Source organism: Argopecten irradians, chromosome 1 (assembly GCF_041381155.1).
Source record: "Argopecten irradians isolate NY chromosome 1, Ai_NY, whole genome shotgun sequence".
Lineage (NCBI taxonomy): Eukaryota > Metazoa > Mollusca > Bivalvia > Pectinida > Pectinidae > Argopecten > Argopecten irradians.
In genome coordinates this window covers 18,345,083-18,369,888 of record NC_091134.1, presented here as the reverse complement: position 1 = coordinate 18,369,888, position 24,806 = coordinate 18,345,083, and the positions used below count along the sequence as shown (strand labels likewise).

General features: G+C 34.8%; 2 protein-coding genes across 3 annotated transcripts in view; both read right to left on the bottom strand.

The window, feature by feature from the left end:
• Nucleotides 1–3,660: 3,660 nt before the first annotated feature.
• On the bottom strand, nt 3,661–8,714 carry LOC138315916 (uncharacterized). Its single transcript, XM_069257335.1, has 7 exons — nt 8,694–8,714; nt 7,864–8,025; nt 7,315–7,424; nt 6,319–6,466; nt 5,290–5,435; nt 4,775–4,865; nt 3,661–3,891 (listed from the first exon to the last, which is right to left on the bottom strand). The coding sequence occupies exons 1-7, from the start codon at nt 8,712–8,714 to the stop codon at nt 3,661–3,663; spliced, it is 909 nt and encodes a 302-aa protein (XP_069113436.1).
• A 10,386-nt stretch (nt 8,715–19,100) lies between these two features.
• The window catches only part of LOC138319490 (alpha-(1,3)-fucosyltransferase C-like), a 48,676-nt gene continuing 42,970 nt past the window's right edge, over nt 19,101–24,806 (bottom strand). For both annotated transcript variants that reach the window (XM_069262654.1, XM_069262646.1), the window contains one exon: nt 19,101–22,809. In XM_069262654.1, coding sequence (XP_069118755.1) covers nt 21,591–22,809 — 1,219 coding nt within the window. In that variant the 3' untranslated portion in view covers nt 19,101–21,590. The remainder of the gene's footprint in view (nt 22,810–24,806) is intronic.

Below are 24,806 nucleotides of genomic sequence, written 5' to 3'. Positions count from 1 at the left end.
AACAATGCAATATATGTGTTAATTGTTCCTGTATCTGTTGTTCACCCCATCGTCACAGTATGTAACGCCGCTATAGGCCGTGATAATGTGATTGTTGGACAGGAAACGTTATCATCGAATGCTGCACATTTAACCCAGTAAACAGTTGACATATTTCATGTCCAAACTCCAAAAAGGAGGGAAAACTAGTATTGTAACGTCAATGCACTCCAAAGACAGTCCAAAGAACGATAGGAACTGACTTTGACAGATGTTTACCGCGATCACATTAAAACTTCAGATTATTGAAGGTTGTGTACTATAAAACGCATAGGAAAATGTGTTGAAAAGAAACAGCTACTGGCCCCCACAACTACTCAATAGCAAACTGGATGAAAGGAACTCTTTTAAAATTTTCTGCGATATCAGCCTATATCTCCATGATATCTGCCTGGTATCCAGAAATTTCTCACGTGTAATATCTTTGCATAATTATGACTTGTATAACATAACCTGGATTGAATTATTTTGCCTGTACCGTGCAGGAAATCCACTGTGATGTCAAGACAGAAACATATATGGCGATTAACAATGATGCATTGATTAAAAGTCTTTGTTATTGCGATTTGATGCATCTATGTTTTGGTAACTTTAACTTCGGGGTAGAAGATCAAAGACTTCAGAATTTTGTTTTTATTTCAGATTTTTTGTATCGTCTGTCTTGCTTTTTAAAACCATTTGACAGGTGACAAAGATGACAAATATCTAAAAATTGGTCCAATATACGTAATGGTTGATAAATACGGTAGCAAGAACTTGATCAGCTTACAATAAAATCAAATTTAGAAAAAGTACGACTTTAACATCAATTCTCAAAATTCATCTAAAAGTAGTATTTAAAATGCTATTGAAGCTTAATGAATAAATATTTTCATACTCTTCGAGGTTGACATTATTTAGTTATTCGTTTATATATTTCAACTGTATTTGTGTGCAGAATGATATTAACTCCCTTCAAAGTACACGTAGTCAAAGTGGCCGTAACATATTCAAGTGTTGTTCGCAGTTCAAACTTTTATAGTTTTGTGTAGTTAAATCTAGAATGTAGTTATTTTCATTTATTTGAAATTTTATATATTAGGATTTAAAATAAGCCCAACATAAAAAGCTTAAATCATGTTGTCAATGGCTAAATGCTACACATTAAAGTATAAAATTGCTCGACACTGATGTGTCTTTACCTGAAGGCATCCTTAAAGTAAATCATTAAAATTATTGAAGCTTAATGAATAAACATTTTCATACTCTTCGAGGTTGACTTTATTTATTCATTCTTTTATATATTTCAACTGTATTTGTGTGCAGAATAATAGTAACTTTTTTGCACGATATATTGTTAATTTATAGACCGAAAGATACCATTTGCATACCTTTGAGTACACATGTACACACGTTAAAAACTATCATAATTACAGTAGAACTTTAGACCATTCTTGGCATTGATTCAAATTTTCATATATCTAAATAAAGCAAAGTAGGAAGTTCCGTTTTTGGTTAAATACTAAAATGATGGCGACTTGTTTCGTTTTAGAGGTAACGTTGAATGTTGTTTGGGCGTCGTTGGGCACTTTCGTCTACAGTATAATCATAATGGCCAATTTTATATCACTTCTGATGATACTTCTGTTCGATCCATGCCTGATGTTCCTTATTTTTAAGAAGGTGAAGAGAAAACTACAGCGCTTTGAAAATGTGATAGATTTGGGCAGTGAAATTTCCTCTTCATCACGGATCAGTACTTTGTTTATGGAACTGTTCGAAAATAACCGGGTGGCGTTTAAAGCCACAAAAATATGCTCGATATGCCTGCCTTGTAGCAGACTTTCACGTTTCTTGTTTGTTGCTGTCCTGGTGTTTTTGTTTATCCTACTTTTGATTGCGTTAGGATTATACAGGACACTGTTTCTAAGCCCCGTGTTGTCGTTGTGCTTTAGCGCTTACAGGAGGAATTACAGGTCCTTCATAGACACAGTCAAACGTTTACAGAATGCTCACCAAATGTCTCTGTTATACGAGTGGTTTACGAAGGGCTTTTCGTTACTTCAGTCACGAAAAAGATGCAATGTTTGCTTTGAAATTTACTGCGTGTGCTGTCCTGTTACTGTTAACATAACTAACTCCGTCGTCGGAGGTGTAGGCAATAGTCTGATGGTGACAGAAGAACGGAGGGCGGATATTACATAGTAACATTAGTAACATTCCCATGGGACGAACGGAAATGGAAATACGAATTCGAACATTCATTCAACGGGATTATTGTGTATGCAAACACTTTTAAGCAGCAATTAATAATTAAATTTATTATCATATGATATGGGATGCATGGTAGCAAAATATGTAATACAGTCATTGGTTTCTTGAACTATATTCGATTCTCATTGACCACATTGGACACCCATCGACTACCATTGACTTTGATTCACAGACGAAGTTAAATTATTATATTTGACTTTCCTGGACATACATCTGTAGACGATATTGGACTTCGGAAGGCTTCCGTGATGTTATCGTTACGTTTACACTTGTTATTCGGTAGTTGATGGCCGAACTGTATGAAGAATAGATAATCGATTTGATTGAAAATTCCACTTAATGTTATTATGCATATGTAAAATGTTCTTAAATCAATACATTCTTTGTTGTATATAAAATTGTGTTTTAAATTATATGTTAGAGAGTGCCTTGCCAGTCGTCCACACACATATGTGCTGATGGCACGTTATCTTCATTCATACTGCCTCTCAGTCAATTGGCTAGTGTAGCCATTACAATAAGGTTGTATGATCCCTGTCTATGTATATCTTTATAATTATACTTCTATATATAGGTACAGAGTATTAGTATTAGACTACGTAAGTCGCCACAAATTGCTTCTCTAACCTACATTTCAACCATTTGATACCCTTTATCTGCCTGTTATGAATAATATACCATTTCCGTGTCGTTGAATACTTCAACTTATGTTTTAAAAATTGGTCCTGACCAAAGCTTGTAGAACGAAACTTACAAAACTATGTTGCTAATGTAAAGAAATGGATATTTTAGCGATGTCTCTGGACAAGGCGTGAAACATCATTCCATACTCCATTTAATATATTCATATGTCAAAGCACAGTTGCATCAATATTCCGTAACTTTTTGGAATTCTCTGACTTAAAGTTCTCCATAGGAATGCACAACAAATGTTAAGAAAAGCTCCTTATCGTAAGATTTTCCCTTAACCTGTGTAGTGCTTACCTATGGATTATTTTAAGTTAAGGGATTCCTTAAAGTTAAGGTAATAGACACTTGGCCCAGGTACATTTTATGAACGTTCTCGCCAATCAGTCGAAACAATCTTAACACGTCTTAACCAGAAACTGTAGAATGGTCGTGCTTAACAACTCATACAGCTAATAGTATAGAATATGTAGAATAAACATTTCCCATTAATACATATATGTAACTACCTGTGCCGGAAATAATCTGCGATTAATGGTAGATGCATGACTTAATAAACATGCCAGAAAGTTTCCATATAAATAATTCATTGAATTTTAGTGTTCGCTTAGAAGTATCATCTTGCTTTACATATTTAATATATTTGAGAAGAGTTTTACATTTGTCTATAATAGGCCTGTATTACATCAAAAACGTTTCCATGACCATTCTCCGTGACGTCGTTTTGTTGTCTTTGTTACTAGTGTCACGAGACACAGCAATCCGTTTTTGCGAGAATCTCATTTTACACTGTATGGTAACAGTCACAAAAATCACCACCAACAGAAAAGCCGCTAAAATTCCTGTAAAGATGGCCGTAATGTGTGCCCCATGTGATGCCCCTATCCCAGTGGCGCTCGACGACGGAGTCATCTACAACAATACAAGTAAATAACGTCAATATACGACTAATAGAAAATATATACATGGACGGGGCCACTATTGCGAGTTGTATTTTGGCAGGTTGGTGGAAAGACTTATAGAATCTTTCCCTACCTAGAGGGTGTGACAACAAAATCACAACCCGAGGGGTAATTCACGAACGTCCAACCCGATGCTTGCCGAGGATTGGACATTCAGGAATTCCTCAGAGGGTTGTGATTTTGTTGTCACACTCTCATAGGTAGGGAATGATTCTTTTTCTCCCATTTACAAAAGAAAAAGAATAGAAAATAGACTAAAAAGAAGCATTTTCATCGCGACATGAACATGGTTCCATTGTCAGCAAGTCAATATTGATGACGTCATCGACAATGCACACCACGGTCACATCGCATGAAGCCATGACTTCACATAATTGTCTTCAGGTTCAAAAGGTTAGCGCGCGCAATCTGTGATACCCTGGGGTTGACAGAGAAATCTTCCACGGCTAAAACCGGTGACAAATCAGTGAATGTTTGGAGAAAGGTATTGTGCAAGTATATGTACTTTGATAAGTTATATGATCATGTGATTATGTAACCATTGTTATTGTGATGAGGTGGAACATGGTTCGTAAGATTCGTATCTATTTAAATTAAAATTTCTAATGTAGCTCTAAGTACATATGCAAGTTATAATATAGTGATATTAGATATGGAAATAGCACAGACATAAACACCAAGGATAGATAGGCTAATAATCCATCAGAGGTGATATCCTTGTGACGATGCAAACATTTTTAATTGATCCTTACCAAAGTTTTATTATTACTTTACCCGAATAAAATTCTAAAAAGATATGATAAAAGAATGACCAGGTAAGGTAGAAATATCACCTGATGACGGACGTGTGTGACTAGATAGCGTCCCTCATTGCCCTCCACGTCATCCACAATCACCGTCACCTGCTGTCTGGAGCACTGTATACTGAGACACAGAAACAGGGTATTTACACTTTATTATATAGAAAAAGTTTCATTAAATAAATGCTTTTGGAGAACAAGTTATAAACCAACTAATAATTTATTAATCAAAATTACTCTTGTTTAAATGACGAATCTTAAAGTGAAAGCAAGAAATCCGCGTGAATGGGTAAAGTACACAGATATCATTTTTTATTTCCTATAATATTTTCCACTTTTGACATATAAAAGATGGAAGTTGATCTGTTCTGATATTTAAAGCTATTCTTGTTGTTAAGAGATTCTGTTGTAACTATCCAATCCTCGTATGGTGACCTAGCGTTGTTTTGTGGATGTCATCAATGTTCAAAGCAGAACATCAGGCTATTTCTATTTTTAAAATGATATGATGTTAATCTATTTGTTAGGAAATTTCTTAAAATCTATACCTTAAGTGTCCGTTGACTGGCTTGTTGGCTTGGCCATCATCAAACGTTTCCATGGTGATGGTGGAAACTGTGTGGTCATCAACATCAACCTTGTGGATACCGGATTCGTCATCCTGGACTTGAAATATCACCTCCCAAGTACTGGACTGTAAAAGGTCAGTGTAAGAAAACACATGCACCAGATCACCTGTTATTACGATCAACTTAAACATGTCCCTTGGCATCATTTTCATTTCATTTGAATTGTCAAAGTTAATATGATCTTTCCCTACCTTGAGGGTAGGACAGATAAATTTCTACCCGAGGAGGAGATCCATGACTGTCCAACTCGAGGTTTGCCTAGGGTTAGACTGTCGTGAATCTCATCCAATGGTTTCCCTGTCTTTCTCTCTAGGTAGGGAATGAGCCTTATTCTGCCCTTATAATTTCAAAGGGAAAATGTTTAAAACTAGTAATAGTCTACTTAATTTCAAAAAGCGAACACAGTATTTATTTACTAATTCTATTATTTTACTTTGGCACAAACTTTGTCAAACTCGTTGCATTGTAACATACAAGAATATATACCACGTTGAATTATTCAAAGTCAAAGAATTATAAACATATATATTTATTTTATATCACCGCGTAAACATCAACGAAATATGTGAAGGCAAACGGACTTCCGATTGTGATGATCATTAGATCAAAGTTCAGCACGGTGCGCAAAGCACGAGCTTGGGGTCAAAGGTGATATGAATTGTCCAATTGGACTGCACAAATTAATGTTTATTTGCATATGACGTTTTACAACTTCCTGTTTATCACGCGAATATGTTCTACGTGTGCAGGCTGTCTAGCCTTGGTTAATTAAGACACAGAAATCTTATCCGGAAGTGCAGGTATCTCTGTGCGGTAGGGTAGAAATAAGAATATCCATCCTTATGTATATGGAAATGAAACGAATTTAAAATAAATTCCAAAATAAATTATTTTTATTTTGAAAGGGGAATTTCGTATTTCATAGTGTACTCCAATATTTCTAAATACCTGAGCGGAGTCGCAGTTATCAATAATATTTGTAGTGGAAAAATCAGGCGCATGCGTATCGGCACCAGTAGGAGGTTCAACAATAGAGAGTTCTCGGCTGGAGAACTGGAAGTCCCCGGATGTATTTGTTGCTCGAACGATGACATCACTGTTAACAAATAATATGTATAATGAACATTTTGAATAGCATCATAGTCATCATGTCGACACAGTGCATCCGTTTTATATATAGTGAGGACAACAGTAAAATGCAAATGCAATTTATGAATATTTTCATTGCCACTGCACAGTATCCATATGTTACTACTAGGCCCAATGTGTGTTATTTTCCAATATAAACATTTTCAGTGGCTCTGGCGAATAATACCATAATCAGAGTTCAAGAGGTCATGAAAACACTAGGTTTAAGTGAGTGTTAGAATTCATTGCAAAAAAAAAAGTTAAAATATTCCTAAAAATGCTCCACCGCCGACAGAGCATATATGATATTCATCATTTGAACAATAATTGGTGTTTAATCGTGTATATATATGCCTAATTAACACAAAAAATAACATTAAATAATTTATTTAGCCTTTGGTGCATGCGCAATCATCACTTCATTCCATATAAGATATAGTACCACTGATTTTTTTCGGGATGCAATTAATTCTTTTTCATATTTTTAACTTGAAGTAAAATTAGAAGCTCAAACTTTTCAATGGTGGTAATTGTGTAAAGTAAGTAACTTTTGTAACTGTAGAAAAATACTAAATCGTCTGCTCCTGTTTTTGATAGTGAAAGATTGCCATTTGTCAGCGGTGGAGCATCTTTAAAATTGATCAATATGAAAATATATTTTAATTCAGATATTTGATATGGATTGAAGTGTTTTATTTGTATTTGTATATCTGGTTTATCGATAAGACTATTTCATCTACTGCTATTGTTTAGTCGGTTATCTTAGATCTAGTTTAAGGTTCATTGATTATACATATACATTGAGTATAGTTTTACCTTTTTGTACCAGGAACAGCGTATTCTGAGACGTCAACAGTGACGTTACCATATGTGTGTTGTCCAGCTCTGACGTATACACAATCTGGTATGACGGTAAACGTAAGGTACTGAAAGGAATTGAACATCGTCAAATAAAAGTCCAGTTTTAAATATAAATAATTTTAAAGTGAATTTCTGTATTACAAATTTCAACTTCAACCAGTTACTAGTTACTAACTTGGCCTTTGAAAAGTTCATAGATTCTAACCTTTATCATTTGAAGTTCAAATATTTTGTTGTAAGTTATATTCTTGTGCCATTAATTGAACCGATTATGAACACGGGATATATTTCTGCAATGTATAAAACGACCAACTGAATAAAGATGAAGGACGCAGAGCAAATACGTTATAACATCTACAATAGATAAGTTAGCGGAGAAATATCCCAGCGGTTAACAATACTATGAGGCGCAAACTTTTCATCTGAACAACAGCAGATGCTTTCACACTAAAATAACAACACTAGTAAATAATTGAAATTATTAATATTGTTTGAAGTTCTTACGGGTGTGTCGGAGACTGCTGTTACTGTGAAGTTACCTCCTCCTGTGCCATCGTTAGTAATTCTGTACTGGAGGAGATACCACCCGCCCGTCTGCACGGTACCTGTGGTATATATAGAAAACAGTGGTCGAACAAAGATACAGTCGCGACTTTGATATATAAACTACAATGTAGATCGAACAGGCAGACATACGCGTCGATTTTTATAGAATATCTTGCATGTGTATAATGAGGAAAGAACCATATGTTCCGGGAGTGTAATCATCAACTTCGTTGACGACACCAGCCACACAAATTTAGGTAAAGTACTGTCAAACAACTATGTCAAATTAGCATATTCGGAGGCGATAACCGAACCTTATAGCAGGAACAAAGTCGCATTAAACAATATTTATAACGTTATAAATAATTGCTAAAGTAAGCAAAAGGGAAACGTTTTGTCTACTCTCTGAATAACTCCAGGTGATCGCCTACACCATGAGAGGGTATTGTGCAACAGAAAGAAGAAGCACTACATTCATTTGTTTCGGAGTGTTGTCCCACAGAGGGTTGGAATTTATCTGTACAGGTTTGTGGTGATATCCGTCGTTGTCTAGACTGACCAACAGATCCTAAGTTGTTGATCAGATATCCTCAGTTCTTCACTAGATCCCCCCCTAGTTTGAAACTTTCTAGAATTAGACAAATAGTAGAGACAAAAATAATCAAACCAAATATTAATTATCTTTTCAATATTCTATAGACCGGTGGCCAGTCCTGTTCGTTAAGTTCCCTGTCGCTCTCTATACCTGTACCTCTAGAATAAGTCAATTACAGCTATATATGTTTTACTTTCGAGGGCAGCATTAGCATTGGTATTTGTCTCCAGCCAGATACGGATATAAAATCCACACTATTACTGCGCTGAGGTGTTTCGCACCGACACCGAGCGAATCAAAGGCAAGCATACAGAAGGCCAATAACTAAGAGTATCAATCATCTTTGGAAATATATTCGATTGATTTTTAGGGCTTTTCACCATTTTGGTGAAAAGACCTTTTGTTTTTGTTCTGTTTATTATTATTATTATTATTTATTACAAGCTAACCGATACTTACATTATATATATGATTGGCTTCTTAGGTAAATATGTGTTTTCGTTTAAATATCACATACAGTGTATATAACAATAATGACAATAAAAAAGCTAACCGAATTTTATAATATATATATAATATATATAATTCATTTTTCACAAAAAATAATACGGGCATCCACTTGAAACATCATGATATACACGTGCATATCAAAAGGTCTCCAATACTTTCAAATGACATACGTATCAAATTACTTGTAAACGTTTCTGTCATAATTTGCGTGCCCCTGTGTTTTGGCTGAGGTGATCAAGATTGAATTTTACGGTCTCGGAATAGCAGTTGAGACTGCTTGTTTTACACATGTTCAAAGAAATTTGACTGTCGAAAACAGATATATCTAGAATTAATATCCCAGGAAAAGTTACATAATATAAGACCACGATCGAGAGCATCGTGGGTAGCGATATGCCAAGGTCGTCTCCTTGCAGGCGTGTACGGGACTCGCAAATTATTTAGTCTAGATGAAATAAATGATTATTCTAATTACTGGTTTATGTAAATAATGAATGTACTTGCAATATTTCCAACGTTGGACATTTTTATTTTGCTATAATTAATATCGCTTCTGCTATCGTTTGTGCGATGAGATGAGATGAGGAGGTTTTGCAGAGTCATCTCTGTTTTCCCTGTCGACACCAAAATAAAACTTGTATTGTAAGATAGCGACCGGGTATTCTGTTTATCCTGCAACTTTTTCATTATACATACAGAAGATGGTAATCAAAACGAAAGCAAATTGCCTGTTATTTACACAGAATGTTCATTCCGGTGATTGTGACGTCACTGTTTGGCGGGATTGACTGCCGTTTCATTCATTCCTACTAAAAGTGACGTCACTGGAATGTTCGGGATCAAGTCAACAATTTTAGAAATTGAATCAAACGAAAGAAATTAAACATTTATTTACTGACATCGTAATATTTTCCTATTGCAACTATTACAGGAAATTCTTATTATCCGATATTGGGTTTTGTGCCCGACTAATGTCGATATTAGAGCTGAAAATGCATTGTTTCTTGATATTATTCCGCTTCTTCTGTTGACTTTAAATTCGTAAAATGAACTTAACCCGCGAAGGGCGTCAGAACGCTTGTTTTCAACGTGAATAAACACCGTAGTGATAAAGGTAGCAGTGTACAGTAAGACCGAATGGCCATGGGTGAGATTTTTATTAAGCAGAAAGCCCCTGTTTTATTATATGCATAAAAAATTAAAAAATGTATATGTCCTAAAATTGGTGAATTCAATCTAGAGAATTATATGCAGGCTTCACATTTGCATAAAGAAATTCCCCAAAAATGGGGTTCGAGATTAATGGTTTAGAGGGTATCCGAATGTGCGTCTAAGATGGAAAAACTCAATACTGTAGCAGCAGAAATTGATAGCTGGGGTACGAGGTAAGATTGCTCAAAAGTTTAATGATATACCTATGTCGAAATAGGCTCAGTTCCGCTATCACGGCAGTGATGCTTGGTTTTAAACTGTGTTCAAGAAAAAAAAATTCTCCTAGAGGGGGGTGTAATTTTGGGTTGAAAATCCCAATTTTTTGCATTTTTTCAAAAAAACAAATTTGGTTACCATGGTTTTTACAGGCTCACAAAACCACAAAAAGCAGACCTGTCCAAAATTGAACTCTGCATAACTATTGCAAATGTTGTGTAGATTAAAAATATATATACTTTTATATAGATGTTATTTAAGGTTAAAAAGCTGTGTGTACATAATTAAAGCCTGCACTTCATTTTGCTGAATTTTTCAAATCTACTGTACACTGCCACCAAAGACCTTCCAAGTGAAAATTTGCATCAGGGAAATAGGGACACAAAAAGACGATTTTCTCCAAAAGTAAGTAAGTTACACTACATTAATTTTGCTGGAACACTTAAAAAATCGTTCTGATTTCAGAACAATTGGAATTATGAAGATATCTCTTACAGTATTTTTATTGTTATTATTATATATAATGGTAAATATGTTTCTGTACACATTTTTGTTTTTGAAAATTGACTAATAATAAAGTTTGAAGTTTGAAAGTCCAGAGACACGACAGGTAGTGATCCATTCAGTTGATTTTATCCTTTAACATACAACATCAACTAAGCCACAATTATGGGCACTGTCTAGACCCAGTAGGTAGCTAAATCGACAAGTTTGTCGGTCATTTTACACATTTTTCACAAAAGCTTTCATCTTAACATACATAAAGCGTAAAGACAAGAACTAATATACTACATAAATATGTCTTGTTACGGCTGCATATAAAGCTTCATACATGTTTGTCCGTGCCTTTGAATGATTTTCACGGGATCTCAGCGAATTTACAATTTGGTGTTTAATGGCCAATTGTCGCACATTCATGTAGGTATATACTATGGAACGATGTCTATAACAGTTTTGAGTTTCAAGGTCATATCATACAAAATGGCAGAAATATTGCCATCAAAATACTGTCATCAAAGTAATCATGTAGGTATATACTATGGAACGTTGTCTAAAACAGTTTTGAGTTTCAAGATCACATCATACAAAATGGCAGAAATATTACCATCAAAATACTGTTATCAAAGTTAAATACACGATCGCGCCCGGTCACGAAGACAACTCGAATTGCGTCGTTTTGGCCATGAAACTAAAGGTATAGAATGCATTTACAAGACTGCATAAGGGAAAAAAATTTGAATAAAGATGTGTTTTCACGTTTTGAAAATATTGGTATATAATCGTTCTTTGGATACTGTTAGATTAGGCCGCACAGTGTTACGTGTTAATCACTAAATATACTGTAAAATATACAGAACTTGTTTATACAAAAGCGGTGACTCTATTTCACTTTACACACAATACAATGAGGCAAGATTATATTCCAATTGTTTTATTACTGATACATCTATCTAATTCAAAAGCAATTAAATCCTACTATGAAATTTACAAATAAACCCCTACAATCTAAACTATGTCTAATTAACCTAACATGTGGCTTCTTGGGATTTACTCGTATGACTACAAATATACTTGTTATATAGGTAGACTTCTACCCTTAATTTTACCAGGAATGACCCATCTGGTATCAGGTTATGCTTTAGAAATATTGCAGGTAGACTTCTACCATGCATTTAGGGGTGACCTTATTTACCAGGGGCGGACCCATCTGGTTTGAAGTCAATTTTCCTACCGGGGACCTTATTTACCGGGGGCGTCCCCACCGGTATCAGGTTAAGAATTTTTTTCTACCACGGACAACTTTATTTACCAGGGATAGCACCTCAGCCGGTATCAAGTTAACTCCTCTGGTTTAATTGATAGATCTTATATATAGGTATAACTTTTATTTCAGGGACAACCTTATTTACCAGGGGTACAACCTCAACCGGTATCAAGTTTAAATCCTCTGCGTACCTATTTCATTTCAGAAAATTATTTTAATTGATCTATCAATTATCTGAATCGGGGGTAAAAATTGTTGTTTGCAACCAGTTGTTTGTAATTTGTTTAGTATTTTGTTTGTTTGTTTGATTAATTAACGTCCTATTAACAGCTATGGTCATGTAAGGACGGCCTCCCATGTATGCGGTGTGTTGCGCGTATGTTAACATATGTTGATAAATATCTTTAGAAAGCATATTACAATAAAATATAATTAAAGTTATGTAATTAACAAAACAACATAAACTTTAGGAGTATTTGGGACAATAACAAGCAAATGACTCTGTTCCAAGAATTATGAAATTGACCAGAGCCCAGCTATCTAGTACCTAATATTCCTGTCACATAAGATTTGCCCAATCATAATTGACTGTCTTAGTCATGTGACTAATCAGCCCAAGACTAACTAGGACGCTGTCGAAACAAGTGTCCTCTACTGATTGGTTAAAGGCTAGATCCCCTAAACTATAATACCCTAAATTATGTACACACACCCACACCACGTGTAAGACCCCACTCCCTTTCTGACATCACTGCCCTTCCTTATCCAGACCCTAAAGCAATTAATCACAGCCCATGGCTGAATAACATCCCCATGCATAAACACCCTCCCTTAGATATTCAGAACAAAATAATGACAATAGTCCTGACTGCTTGACCTCAATTGAAATGACCTGCCAAACTCCCATAAATAAACAAAGGCCTTGTCTGACTCCCTCATCCAACTCTATTCCCTGACACCCCCCCTCCTCTTCCCTATGTGTCTGTAATTGATGCCCTGATTACAACATAAGGTAAGAGCAGAAAGCTTGTTACAGATATATGAATATAGGTAAATGTATTGTGTATAAACAAAAATTAAACAAATTTACAATACAAATCGCACAAAAGAGATTTCATTTATAGATAAAATATATCTTAATATCCCATCTTTGGCAGTGATCCGTTCAATGCACATGTATATTTCACAAAAAGATATATAATTTGCTTCCATCTATGTTGCATTAATTTTGTTGAATGTTGTTAATTAATATGTTTCTCTACACGGTGTATTTTGTAAAGAGACTAGTAATACAGTTTGAAGTTTGAAAGTCCAGAGACACGACAGGTAGTGATCCATTCAATTGATTTTATTTTCACCAATTCTATTAAAATACAATTTAAACAATCTTTTTCAATGTAAAAATCTTTAAGTGACAACATCAACTAAACCATAAGTATGGGTACTGTCTAGACCCAGTAGGTAGCTAAATCGACAATTTTGTCGGTCATTTCAATTCACACCTTTTTCATATAAGCTCTCATCTAAACACATACATAAATCATAAAGACCAGAACTAATATGGTGCATAAATGCTGTGTTATCACGGGTGTGGAAGCCTATAAAGCTTCATACATGTTTGTACATGCCTTTGAATGATTTTCACTGGATCCCACCGAAGTGTAATGACCATTTTTCGCACATTCATGTAGGTATATACTATGGAACGATGTCTATAACAGTTTTGAGTTTGAAGGTCATATAATACAAAATAGCAGAGATATTGGCTCATGAAATTGGCAATTTGATCATCAAAGTTAAATAACGATCGCGACCGGTCGGCGAGATCATCTCGAACTGCGTCCTTTTGACCATGATTTAACTCACTTACTAGTTAATGAAACCACATATATACTACAGTAGAATGCATTTACGAGACTGCAAAAGGACAAAAAATTGAATAAAGATGTGCTTTCACGTTTTCATAATATTAACATATACATCGTTCTATGAATGCTGTTAGATCTGGCCGCCACTTGGACGCGCAGTGTAACGCGTTAATGATCACATATAAAACAAACATAACATATACATATACATGAATCACACAAAATATTGAGATTGAATCTAAAGATAAAGTATATTTCAATATGCCATCTTAGGCAGTGATCCGTTCAATGCACATGTATGTTATAGAAACATAAAGATATATAATTTGTCTTTCATCTATGTTGCGTTTGTTGAATGTTGTAAATATGTTTTCTCTACACAATGTATTTTGTAAAGAGACTAGTAATAAAGTTGAAAGTTTGAAAGCCCAGAGACACGACAGGTAGTGATCCATTCAGATGATTTTATTGCATCAGTTCCATTAAAGTGCAATTTAAATAATATTTTTAAAAACTAGAAACCTTTAATAATAGACAACATCAACTTAGCCACAATTATGGGCACTGTCTAGACCCAGTATGTAGCTAAATCGACAAGTTTGTCGGTCATTTTATACATTTTTCACAAAAGCTCTCATCTTAACATACATAAAGCGTAAAGACAAGAACTAATATACTACATAAATATGTCTTGTTACGGCTGCATATAAAGCTTCATACATGTACATGTTTGTCCGTGCCTTTGAATGATTTTCACGGGATCTCAGTGAATTTACAATTTGGTGTTTAACGGTCATTTGTCGCACATTCATGTAGGCATATACTATGGAACGATGTTTATAACAATTTTGAGTTTCAATGTCATATCATACAAAATGGCAGAAATATTGGCTCATGAAATTGGCAATTTGATCATCAAAGTTAAATAACGATCGCGACCGGTCGACGAGATCATCTCGAATTGCGTCCTTTTGACCATGATTTAAGTTACTTACTAGTTACTGAAACCAAAGGTATAGAATGTATTTACTGCGTAAGGACAAAAAATTTTGATTAAAGATGTGCTTTCACGTTTTCATAATATTAACACATATACATTGTTGTTTGAATGCCAGGGGCGTAGGAAGCGGGGGGCTTTCAAAAATTGCCCCCCCCCCCCCGCCGTATCCCCGTATTCATTAATTTCCTGTTAGCGACGCCGCTGTCTATAGATGTGTACAAGGAAATTTGCTCCCCACCATTACGTTTCATCTTCATACGCCACTGAATGCTGTTAGATCTGGCCGCCACTGAGACGCACATTGTTACGTGTTAATAACCACATATAAAATATACAGAACTTGTTTATACAAAAGTGGCGGCTTCATTTCACATAAACCACACAAAATGTTGAGATTTCATTTATATATATAGTATATTTTAATATCCCATCTTAGGCAGTGATCCGTTCAATGCACATGTATGTTCCACAAAAAGTTATATAATTTGTCCTCCATCTATCTTTCATTTGTTGAATGTTGTAAATATGTTTTTCTACACAGTGTATTTTGTAAACAGACTAATAATACAGTTTGAAAGTCAAGAGACACGGCAGGTAGTGATACATTTAGTTGATTTTATTGCATCAGGTTAATTAAAATGTAATTTGAACAATCTTTTTAAACAAAAAAAATTTAAGTGACAACATCATCTAAACCACAAGTATGGTCACTGTCTAGACCCAGTAGGTAGCTAAATCGACAGAAAGTTTGTCGGTCATTGTCTACAGTTTATGCGTCGAAGTCCAGATGAGTAGAACTTTTTAAGATAGTCCCTCCAACTTCGACTACTTAAGACTTTAATGTACTTTATACAGCAGGCAAAACAAAAAATATGCCATTTTATTTATGTGTTATTTATGTGCATATTGATTTCATCGTTATCCGTTCTTTAACTTCTAACTTTTTTCAGCGCTGTTTGTTCGTCAATGTGTGCAAATTGTGATCATCATATCGTGCGTTTCCACCCACCTGTCCGTCTGTCATTTGTTCGTGTATTTGTTTGTTTGTCTGTCTGTCTGAGTTAATACAATCATATCTGGAAGTAGTGTGATCTGTCTGTAAGGACGTGTGTATAGACAGTGGAAGGAAGGGCACGTTGAAACCCGTATACAACTAGATACATAGCGGACTACTAGATACATTGCGTGTATAATTATTTTTTTTCGTTCGTTCTTTTTTAATTTTTTGTTCGTTTGCTCTTTTCGTTCGGTATTTATTATTTCTTTTTTTCTTTCGGGCGTCCGTTTGTTCGTTCTTTCGACCGTTCGTTCAGTCTGTGGTGTAGATGTACACTTTTTATAATATTTACTGGGATACAGAGTGTATGGTCAAAGGGGAGATAATTTACGTTTACTACTTTCCGCATATTGGTTCTAACTTTAGTTTATACGAATTTACCGGAGTTCCGGAATTTGAATTTGTTTTGTATATTATTGGAGTCTTGAATAAAAAAGTTCGAATGGACGCATGTATATATATAGGGATTGGATGTATTTTTTCTTATTTTCATATCGGCTATGAATAGCAGTTCTAAGCTATCTACAAATCCCGTGGAGCGCGTTAGCCTTCCGGTCGACCTTGGTTTGCAAATGACAAACGATAAACAAGAAATGTAGTTAAAATAAGATTTGATTGACTTTTTATAGTAAACCTTAGTTGATTCTATATCAAGAAACAACACATAAGATATTTTGTAATAAGATACTGTAGGGGACTATTTTTTTATTTATGTAAAACTGGCGCATTGTTTGAAATCAGCTGATCGATGCACGAGAATCGTTGTATTCATAGTGTATTCATAGTGTTTTCATAGGCAAATGTTTGTTTTCGTTAGTTGGTTGATTCATAAAGAGACGAACCACTCAGAATGTAAATATACTTTTATGAATGCTCATCTAGGGGATCACAAGTCTGTACAGATATTTCGAATAGATGCGAACAGAAAATGTATTAAAGTGATTGTCTGATCGATAACATGATAATTTTGCTGCATTGAAATCCCGTGTTTTGATCGCGATTAAATCTATTTTGTTGTTTGTTTGTTCAAATGTACGTCCTATTAACAGCTAGGGTCACGTAAGGGCGGCCTCCCATGTATGCGGTGTAGCTACACATGTACGTGTATTAACGCAAACATGTGTACATTGTTCATATATACGTGTACATGTAGAACTTAAAACATCCCGAAAAATATTCAAAACTAAATGAAAAAAAGACCTTCGAAACGGCCCCTGTGTATACAAGATTGAGCCAAGGATATAATTTTAATCCGGCCGCTGATTGGCTGGCTAATTAAAAATTTCATAATTAAAGATGTTTTCTGTTTTCATTATGAATCACATGACCTTGAAAATAGTCATTTTCTGTGTCTGAGATCATGCTCTTTAACATCCAATTCAAAACACCTCTCTTTGAAATACATAAATTACGGTAAAATTTACGTTAAAAGTGAACGAAATGCCATATTCAGAGGGCTGTATTTCCACCATTTTCAAATTCATTACTTTGAAATTAAAACTCTGTACAGAGATTATGCCAATGTCTACATTTACAAAAAAATCAACACCTTACAATAAATGATAAAGCCTCTACGAGCTCAGAAATTACGTAAAGAAATAAGAAAATGAAACAAATCGCCATATTCAGAGAGCTAAATTTCCGCCATTTTTCTATATAACCCCTTGAAATTCATAAGTTTTCAAAACAAAAGTTTATACAACACAGGTACAAAAACATAAGACTGTACATACAGGTTGAAAGGCGCTGAAACGTCTCGCGCAAGGACAAATATAAACTAAAATTTCGATTTTCGATGTCCTATATCTCCGCCATTTTGAATAATATGACCTTGAAATTAGTCATTTAATGTGTCTGAGAGCATGCTCTTTCACATCCAATTCAAAACATTTCTCTTTGAAATTTCATGAATTACGGTAAAATTTACGTTAAAAAAATGAACGAAACGCAATATTCGGAGAGCTATTTTTCCACCATTTTCAAATTTATGACTTTGAAATTACAAGCCTGTACAGACAATATGCCAAAGTCTACATTTACGAAAAATCAACACCCTACATTAAATGACAAAGACCCTACAAGCTCACAAATTACGGAAAAAAATAAGAAAATGAAACAAATCGCCATATTCAGAGAGCTATATTTCCGCCATTTTTCTATATAACCCTTTGAAATTCATAAGTTTTGAAGACAAAAGTTCATACAACACAGGTACGAAAAATCAAGACTGTACATACAGGTTTAAAGGCGCTGAAACGCCTGTCGCAAGGACAAATATAAACTAAAATTTCGGTTTTTGATGTCCTATATCTCCGCCATTTTGAATCATATTACCTTGAAATTAGTCATTTTATGTGCCTGAGAGCATGCTCTTTCATATGCGCCCTTCAAAACATTTCTATGTTAAAGTTCATTTTTGACCTTTGTTTGACCTCATTTGACCCCCTAGCGAACTCGTGACCTTGACATAATTTCTGATAACATGTAATGAGAAAAAAACGTGAATTGTCGTGATCTACCTGGAGAACGAAAAATACATGTTGTGTAGCGTACGGTTATGAAATTAGGAGCGTTTAAAGTTCGTTCGAAAAAAGTAGTTTTTTACGTCTGTGACCTTGACCTTGAACGTTATCCTCCAAAATCGAACAAACGTTTCAAGCACTCATGTACGTTCATAACGTGTCCAAATTTCAGCGCTCTACGCCTCTTATTTATAAATAAGAAGTCCTTTAAAGATTTTAAGCTTTTTGAACCCTGTGACCTTGAATGAATGCACAAGGTCAATAAAAAAGCATAAGTTCTGTAGACATTCGTCCATGCTATGTCTATACAAAAAATCAAGCATGTATGTTTAGTATTAAAGGCGCTGAATCCTTTAACATTTTTGGCGGGAAAACGCCAAAATAGCCTTTTTTCAAAGGCCTATATCTCCGCCATTTTGGATCTCATGACCTTAAAACTTGTCATTATATATTTCTGAGGGCATGCCCTTTCATATCCAACTTTCAAAACTTTTCTGTGGTGAATTTCGTTTTTGACCTTTGTTTGACCCCGTAGCGAACTCTTGACCTTGACATAATCTCCGATAACATGGCATGGGAAAAGCACGCGCAATGTCACGATCTATCTGAATAACAAAACGTGAACGATGTACAGCGTACGGTAATGGTTTTATGAGCGTTAAAACTTCGTTCCAAAAAATAGTTTTTTACGTCTGTGACCTTGACCTTGAACCTTATCGTACAAACTCGAACTTACGTTTCAAGCACTCATGTACCTACATCACGAGTCCAAAGTTGAGCATCGTACCTTGTTCCGTTCGTGAGATATCCTGCTAACAAGATTTGTGGAAATAAGAAAAAAAAGAAAAATAATAAGAAAAAACATAACAATTACAATAGGGATTTCCATCCGTAAATGGAAATCCCTAATAATAATAATAAAAAGAAAAAACAGAACAAAAACAATAGGGATTTCCATCCTGAATGGAAATCCCTAATTATAGACTTTGGTGCATATCGGCCAAGAGACAGTGAGGCGGTGTCAAGGTAGATGTTAGGAAAAATAAGGTACTGCAATTTGTTGTTAACCACATGTATTTGATTTTACGTACGTCTGGCAACAGTTGGAAATTCATGCTAAATATGTCCTGTTGAATTAAATTTGACATACTTTTATCAACCAAGGCGATTTAAGGACCACTGCAAGGTGTCCGATCTGTGTAGTGTATGGTCTACAGTAACCTATAATAGGTACATTACATGAAGGTGTCATGACTGTATCTGAATGTTTTTGTTTCTGATACTTTGAGTAGTACGTGACTTTTGTATCTGAAAGGATATGCAAAAAAGTCGTCAAATTATTTAAGATATGAACAAAATATGTTTGTCTCATGTTAAGTGCTGAGCATACGGGAAGAGGGATGACTGGTTGGTTTAAGTATTTATTTTATACACACAAAGGAGTGTTACAAAAGGTGTACATTTATTACAACATTACATTGCATGGTGTACATTTATTACAACTGAATAGTACATTGATCAGATTTACATTAATTTACAACATTACAGTGTTTTACTTTAAGTGTAAAAATACAACGAAGACCAAATTCACCAGAACAAAGGCAACTTGTGTGAGAAAAAAACTCAATCTCATGAAACGTTGATACATGCATATGTGCCATAACTGGGCGAAAATTTTGATATGTTATTTTTTTCTTCAGTAATCTGCTATTGTTTTCTATCTGGTAAACATTATTTACAAGACAGAATTTAAACACTGCTTAATTCTTGTTTTTAAAAAAAAATGTTAAATGAAATTGAAGACCACAACTTGGTTTCATGGTCTGACCTATGTACTCATTTCACTGCACTGTAGATATAAGTATAATAATTTTTTGTTAGTACTGCCAAAATCATTTAAAACTTTTATTCATACAAATTGTGCTTATACAAATAAAACCTGTACGTTTGAGTATTGTTATTTTCAAAATGTATTTTTAGGTGGTGAATAAAATATCAAAAGCTTTTCTTGATTCGTGAGTATGAAAATTACGGCACATATAACTTTAAAACCCTATCATCCTTGGTGATTTGTCATTATAATCATTGTACAATTGCATGTTCGAATACCATTAAAATGTTTTCAAAACTCATTCATATTTTTGTTTCAAACATAGACATCTGAACTACCGTTTTCGCTCACAAGAATTCGACTTCTTAAGATGTCTCCAACACTATACTGTTAAATAAAGTGTCTTATAATTACTTCTAAATTGTTACAAAAGATATACATAATTAAATGACTTCAATGTAATTTCATCCTATTTACTAAATGCATACTCTTTTGTTTTGTTTTGTTTTAGTTTTTTCTCTTATTTTAAAAAGAATATTTTGCTATACAATAACATGTAAACGATACTTCGGTAAAAGATACTTATTAGACGTTATATATATAATGAGTAAGCATTTTAGATTAAATAAATAAAGGCTTACGACCTTTCCGAAATAAAAAAATTAAATGAAAAATAAAAGTTTCTTTAAAACAATAGTAATATAAGGAAATATAAGTCGATGGCCTTAGATGCTTTTACAACACCAAACAAATGCAATATTCCCTGCGTAAATCTATGATAACAGTGGAGATGATAATAGTGGAGATTCCTTTCGCTGCTATACCGTTTCGCATGCAGTGTGCAGTGATATTCAGCTAACGAGCGGAAACATTAGACGTCGCGCGTTATGAACAGAATACTAACATTTTATTATTATTTTTGTATTAGGTTTTGTTTATGTGAAGATAAATGTAAAACACTCATAAAAATATAATGGGACTTAGACGGTGAGCTAATAACTCTACAAAATTACCAATCTCGTTTTACATTCCCATTTCAATGAAATAAAAAGTTTCGGAAAGGCACATTATACAGTAGTGGGCCTTTACCTCTGTATACACACGCCATATCATCGTTCCTTGAGGTCAGTTGCTTCATGACAGTTAGTATGGTGTGGATGATCCTTCACCCAATGTGTTATCGACTCGTACAGACGCTCATATTTATTGGCACTGTGAAGTTTCCTACAAAGGTCGCAATAGAATAGATCTATTTCTTCCGCATAATATTGTTGTCGCCACTCAAAATATTTCTTGAATTCTTCTTTGTTTTTTGAAATGGATATCATTTTCTCTGCGAGTCCCTGTGCGGTGTAGTCATGAGCACTTATGAATGAGTTTGGTGGGAGATGCATCTTGTACAAGTCCCCTGTGCCCCTGACAACAGGAATGACATCAAGTCCATCCTGCATCAGCCGAGTCACCTTCTCAGTGAGGTAGTCCGCACACAAGCTGTTCTCAAAGGACAAATAGAATAGATAGTGATTCTTAAGTTGTTCCAAGCAATTATTGTGAACCGAACGAGGACAGCTTAGATTGCCACATTTGCCATATATATGAACATTCGTATGGTGCTGCAGAAGGCGAACAAAATCTTCCCGACGGCCAGGGGTTTTACATTTCGATACAAACCAGGCCGCTATCCTTGTCTTATTCGCCCAATTAATTGGTCGGGTGTCGATATCAGACTGTGATCGTATTGGTGCAAATGATCCATACGGTGTAAATACATCCGAATCTCGTCGATGAACCAGAGTCCAGTTAAACACACGTTTCCAAAGATTTATGTGGTCAGCATAGAGATAAGGAGGTTCCATTGCTTGCATAATCCAGAGTTGTCCACGATATTTCTTTGGCGGTTTTCCAAATAAATCTGGCCCATGGAAAATGACGATTTTCTTGTTTTTGTAATCTTTTTTACCGTGTGTCATTGTACACCGATCGGGACACTTGCTGAACGCTTGTAATGATACAGAAGGTGGTTTGTTATAATAATGTACTTGAACATTTTCTTGTTTTTGTTCAGCTTGTACTGAATGTTCAAAGACATTATTAGACTCGTTGTTAAATTGTTGCTCATTTCGTCTCTTTTCGAGACCTTGTTCTGAATATGCAAAGACGTTATTAGACTTATTGTATAATTGTTGCTTATTTCCCCTCTTTTCGAGGGGCAACTCCCTTGAGGAAAATGATTTCCGTTTGTCAGGATACTGAATTTTCCATTGGAAGCCAATAACGCATAGGCCACATAGGACAGCTATAACAGCTAAAATTTTCCTTCGCCGAAACCTGCAAAATAAAATTAAGAAAGTCATTTAGAATTAACTACTCATAAACACATATTGCAAAGACACTCTACCGGCCTAAACATTCTTTCACCAAGTTCTTTGAAGAAATGAAGAAATCCGTCAATGACTAATAATTCGCAAATGCAAATTGCACAGAACATTTATGAAATAAAATCAATAATGAATAAATAAATAAATACATATTTAAACCAAAGTACTGTGGTTTGGAAAGGACATGAAAAATAAAAATTCACACGCAATACTATTACTAAAACAAAATAATAACTGTCTAAACTATATATATGTATTTTTTTTAATCCTACTCTCCTATATACTCTCCAATACTAGCACAGAATGGCTTATTCTTGGTATCAAAATTAGGTCTATCAGTTATATCGACCACATATCATAACGAATTGATAGACCCCACCCCTCTTTGTCTTTACTCTTTGCTACCAATCTTTTTATTCCCTAACGTATTATTCCCTAATGTATAATAATTTCACCTCTTCTTACATGTACGTGTTTCAGAGTGAAAAAAATGTTGAAATCTTGAATCTAACATACAGGTAAAAAACAAAATAAATGGATAAACAAATGTCAATTTACATTATGAATTACCTCTCAATACAGGAAGAGGAAAAATAACTAACATATACACAGGGCACCACTCATCATAAACATATCCATTTTCATGTGCTATATAAATGTAAATTGAGAACATATATAGTCAAACTATCCTGGTTGACAGATAGTTAAAACATTTCTAAAATATTCAAATAAAAAAGAGGGTTAAACTCAATCTAAATGTTTTAATTTCACAAAATCACTCGGACACAATTTTCTATACGTGTTTTGTAGTTTTTCAGTTATTTTATGCGTATACATGTATTTTTATTTTATTTTTGTTGAAGATGAGTTACGTTCACTGACCAGACCAGGCACATGTAAACATGCCCCCGATGTTTCGGTCTATCACATGATTTAGAGGATTAGGACGTTCATGAAAGCCATATCATAATGCAAAGAAGCAGGTGAAGGAGTTGGTTAAAAAAACATTGAGGGAAAAAAACTTGGAGAAAGGAGAATATTAATGAAATTTCATTCTGTGGACTTCACCCAGCAATGTTAGTTGTTTTCAGTGCGGAAGACATTCAAGAATCCTTGGAAGTGGCCATGACAAAAAACTCTGCAAACCATAAAACAGGATTTGAAAAGTGAAGTTATTGCAGATGTTAAGAATTACATTGAGTCGAAAATATCAAAAACAGCTGAACGTATTTCTAGTTTAGAAATTTATGTGGAGAACCTCAGAGAGGAAGTTGATAAACAAAATGACACTGCAGCCGAGATGAAAACCATGCTTGTTAATCAACAGCAGAGAATACCAAGGCCCCGGATAAAGCAAATCGCAATGAACAATGTTCAAGAAAATACAATGTACGTATTTGAGGTTTACCCGAATACCCAGTGCACTTGGCACAACTTCACCACGCCAAGTGATTGTCAAGTGTTTTAATATTGACATAAAAATGCTAGTGACAAAAAATAAGCATTTACTGAGGGAAGCTCGACTATTTGTGACAGAGGACATCACCAGTGAAAAGAAGTCTAGTGAAAAAATAGAATACAGTTGGTACTACAACTGTAACATTAACTGTTTGTGCAAGGGCACAAAACAACTGATGCGGTTTGGCTTATTTGACAACATTAACCCTGTCATTGCCGAACATACCCAGAACGCAAAGGTGATCAGTGACACATACATACAAATGTACTATATCGGACAGAAAACAGCGCGGGATTAAATGACTTCTACATGTGCACCTGTAATGGGACCGACCTCTGAACTGTCTCTTATATATCCCAATACCTTGTGCATTAGCGGACGAAAGGTATATACACTGTATATATAAACTTTACCCCTCCCCCCTCCCACCACCAACACCACCTGATAATTCCCTCTGCGAGCCAGATTTAAAGCCACTTTCAAAAAGC

Bases quoted from the DNA above. Each gene is read 5' to 3' on its own strand.
- LOC138315916 (XM_069257335.1), bottom strand. From the start codon at position 8,714: ATGCTAATGCTGCCCTCGAAA. The intron at 6,467-7,314 runs GTAAAACTATAC...ATTTGTTAACAG, and splicing joins GCTGTTCCTGGTACAAAAAG to TGATGTCATCGTTCGAGCAA. The intron at 3,892-4,774 runs GTGATATTTCTA...GTATTGTTGTAG, and splicing joins TCACACACGTCCGTCATCAG to ATGACTCCGTCGTCGAGCGC.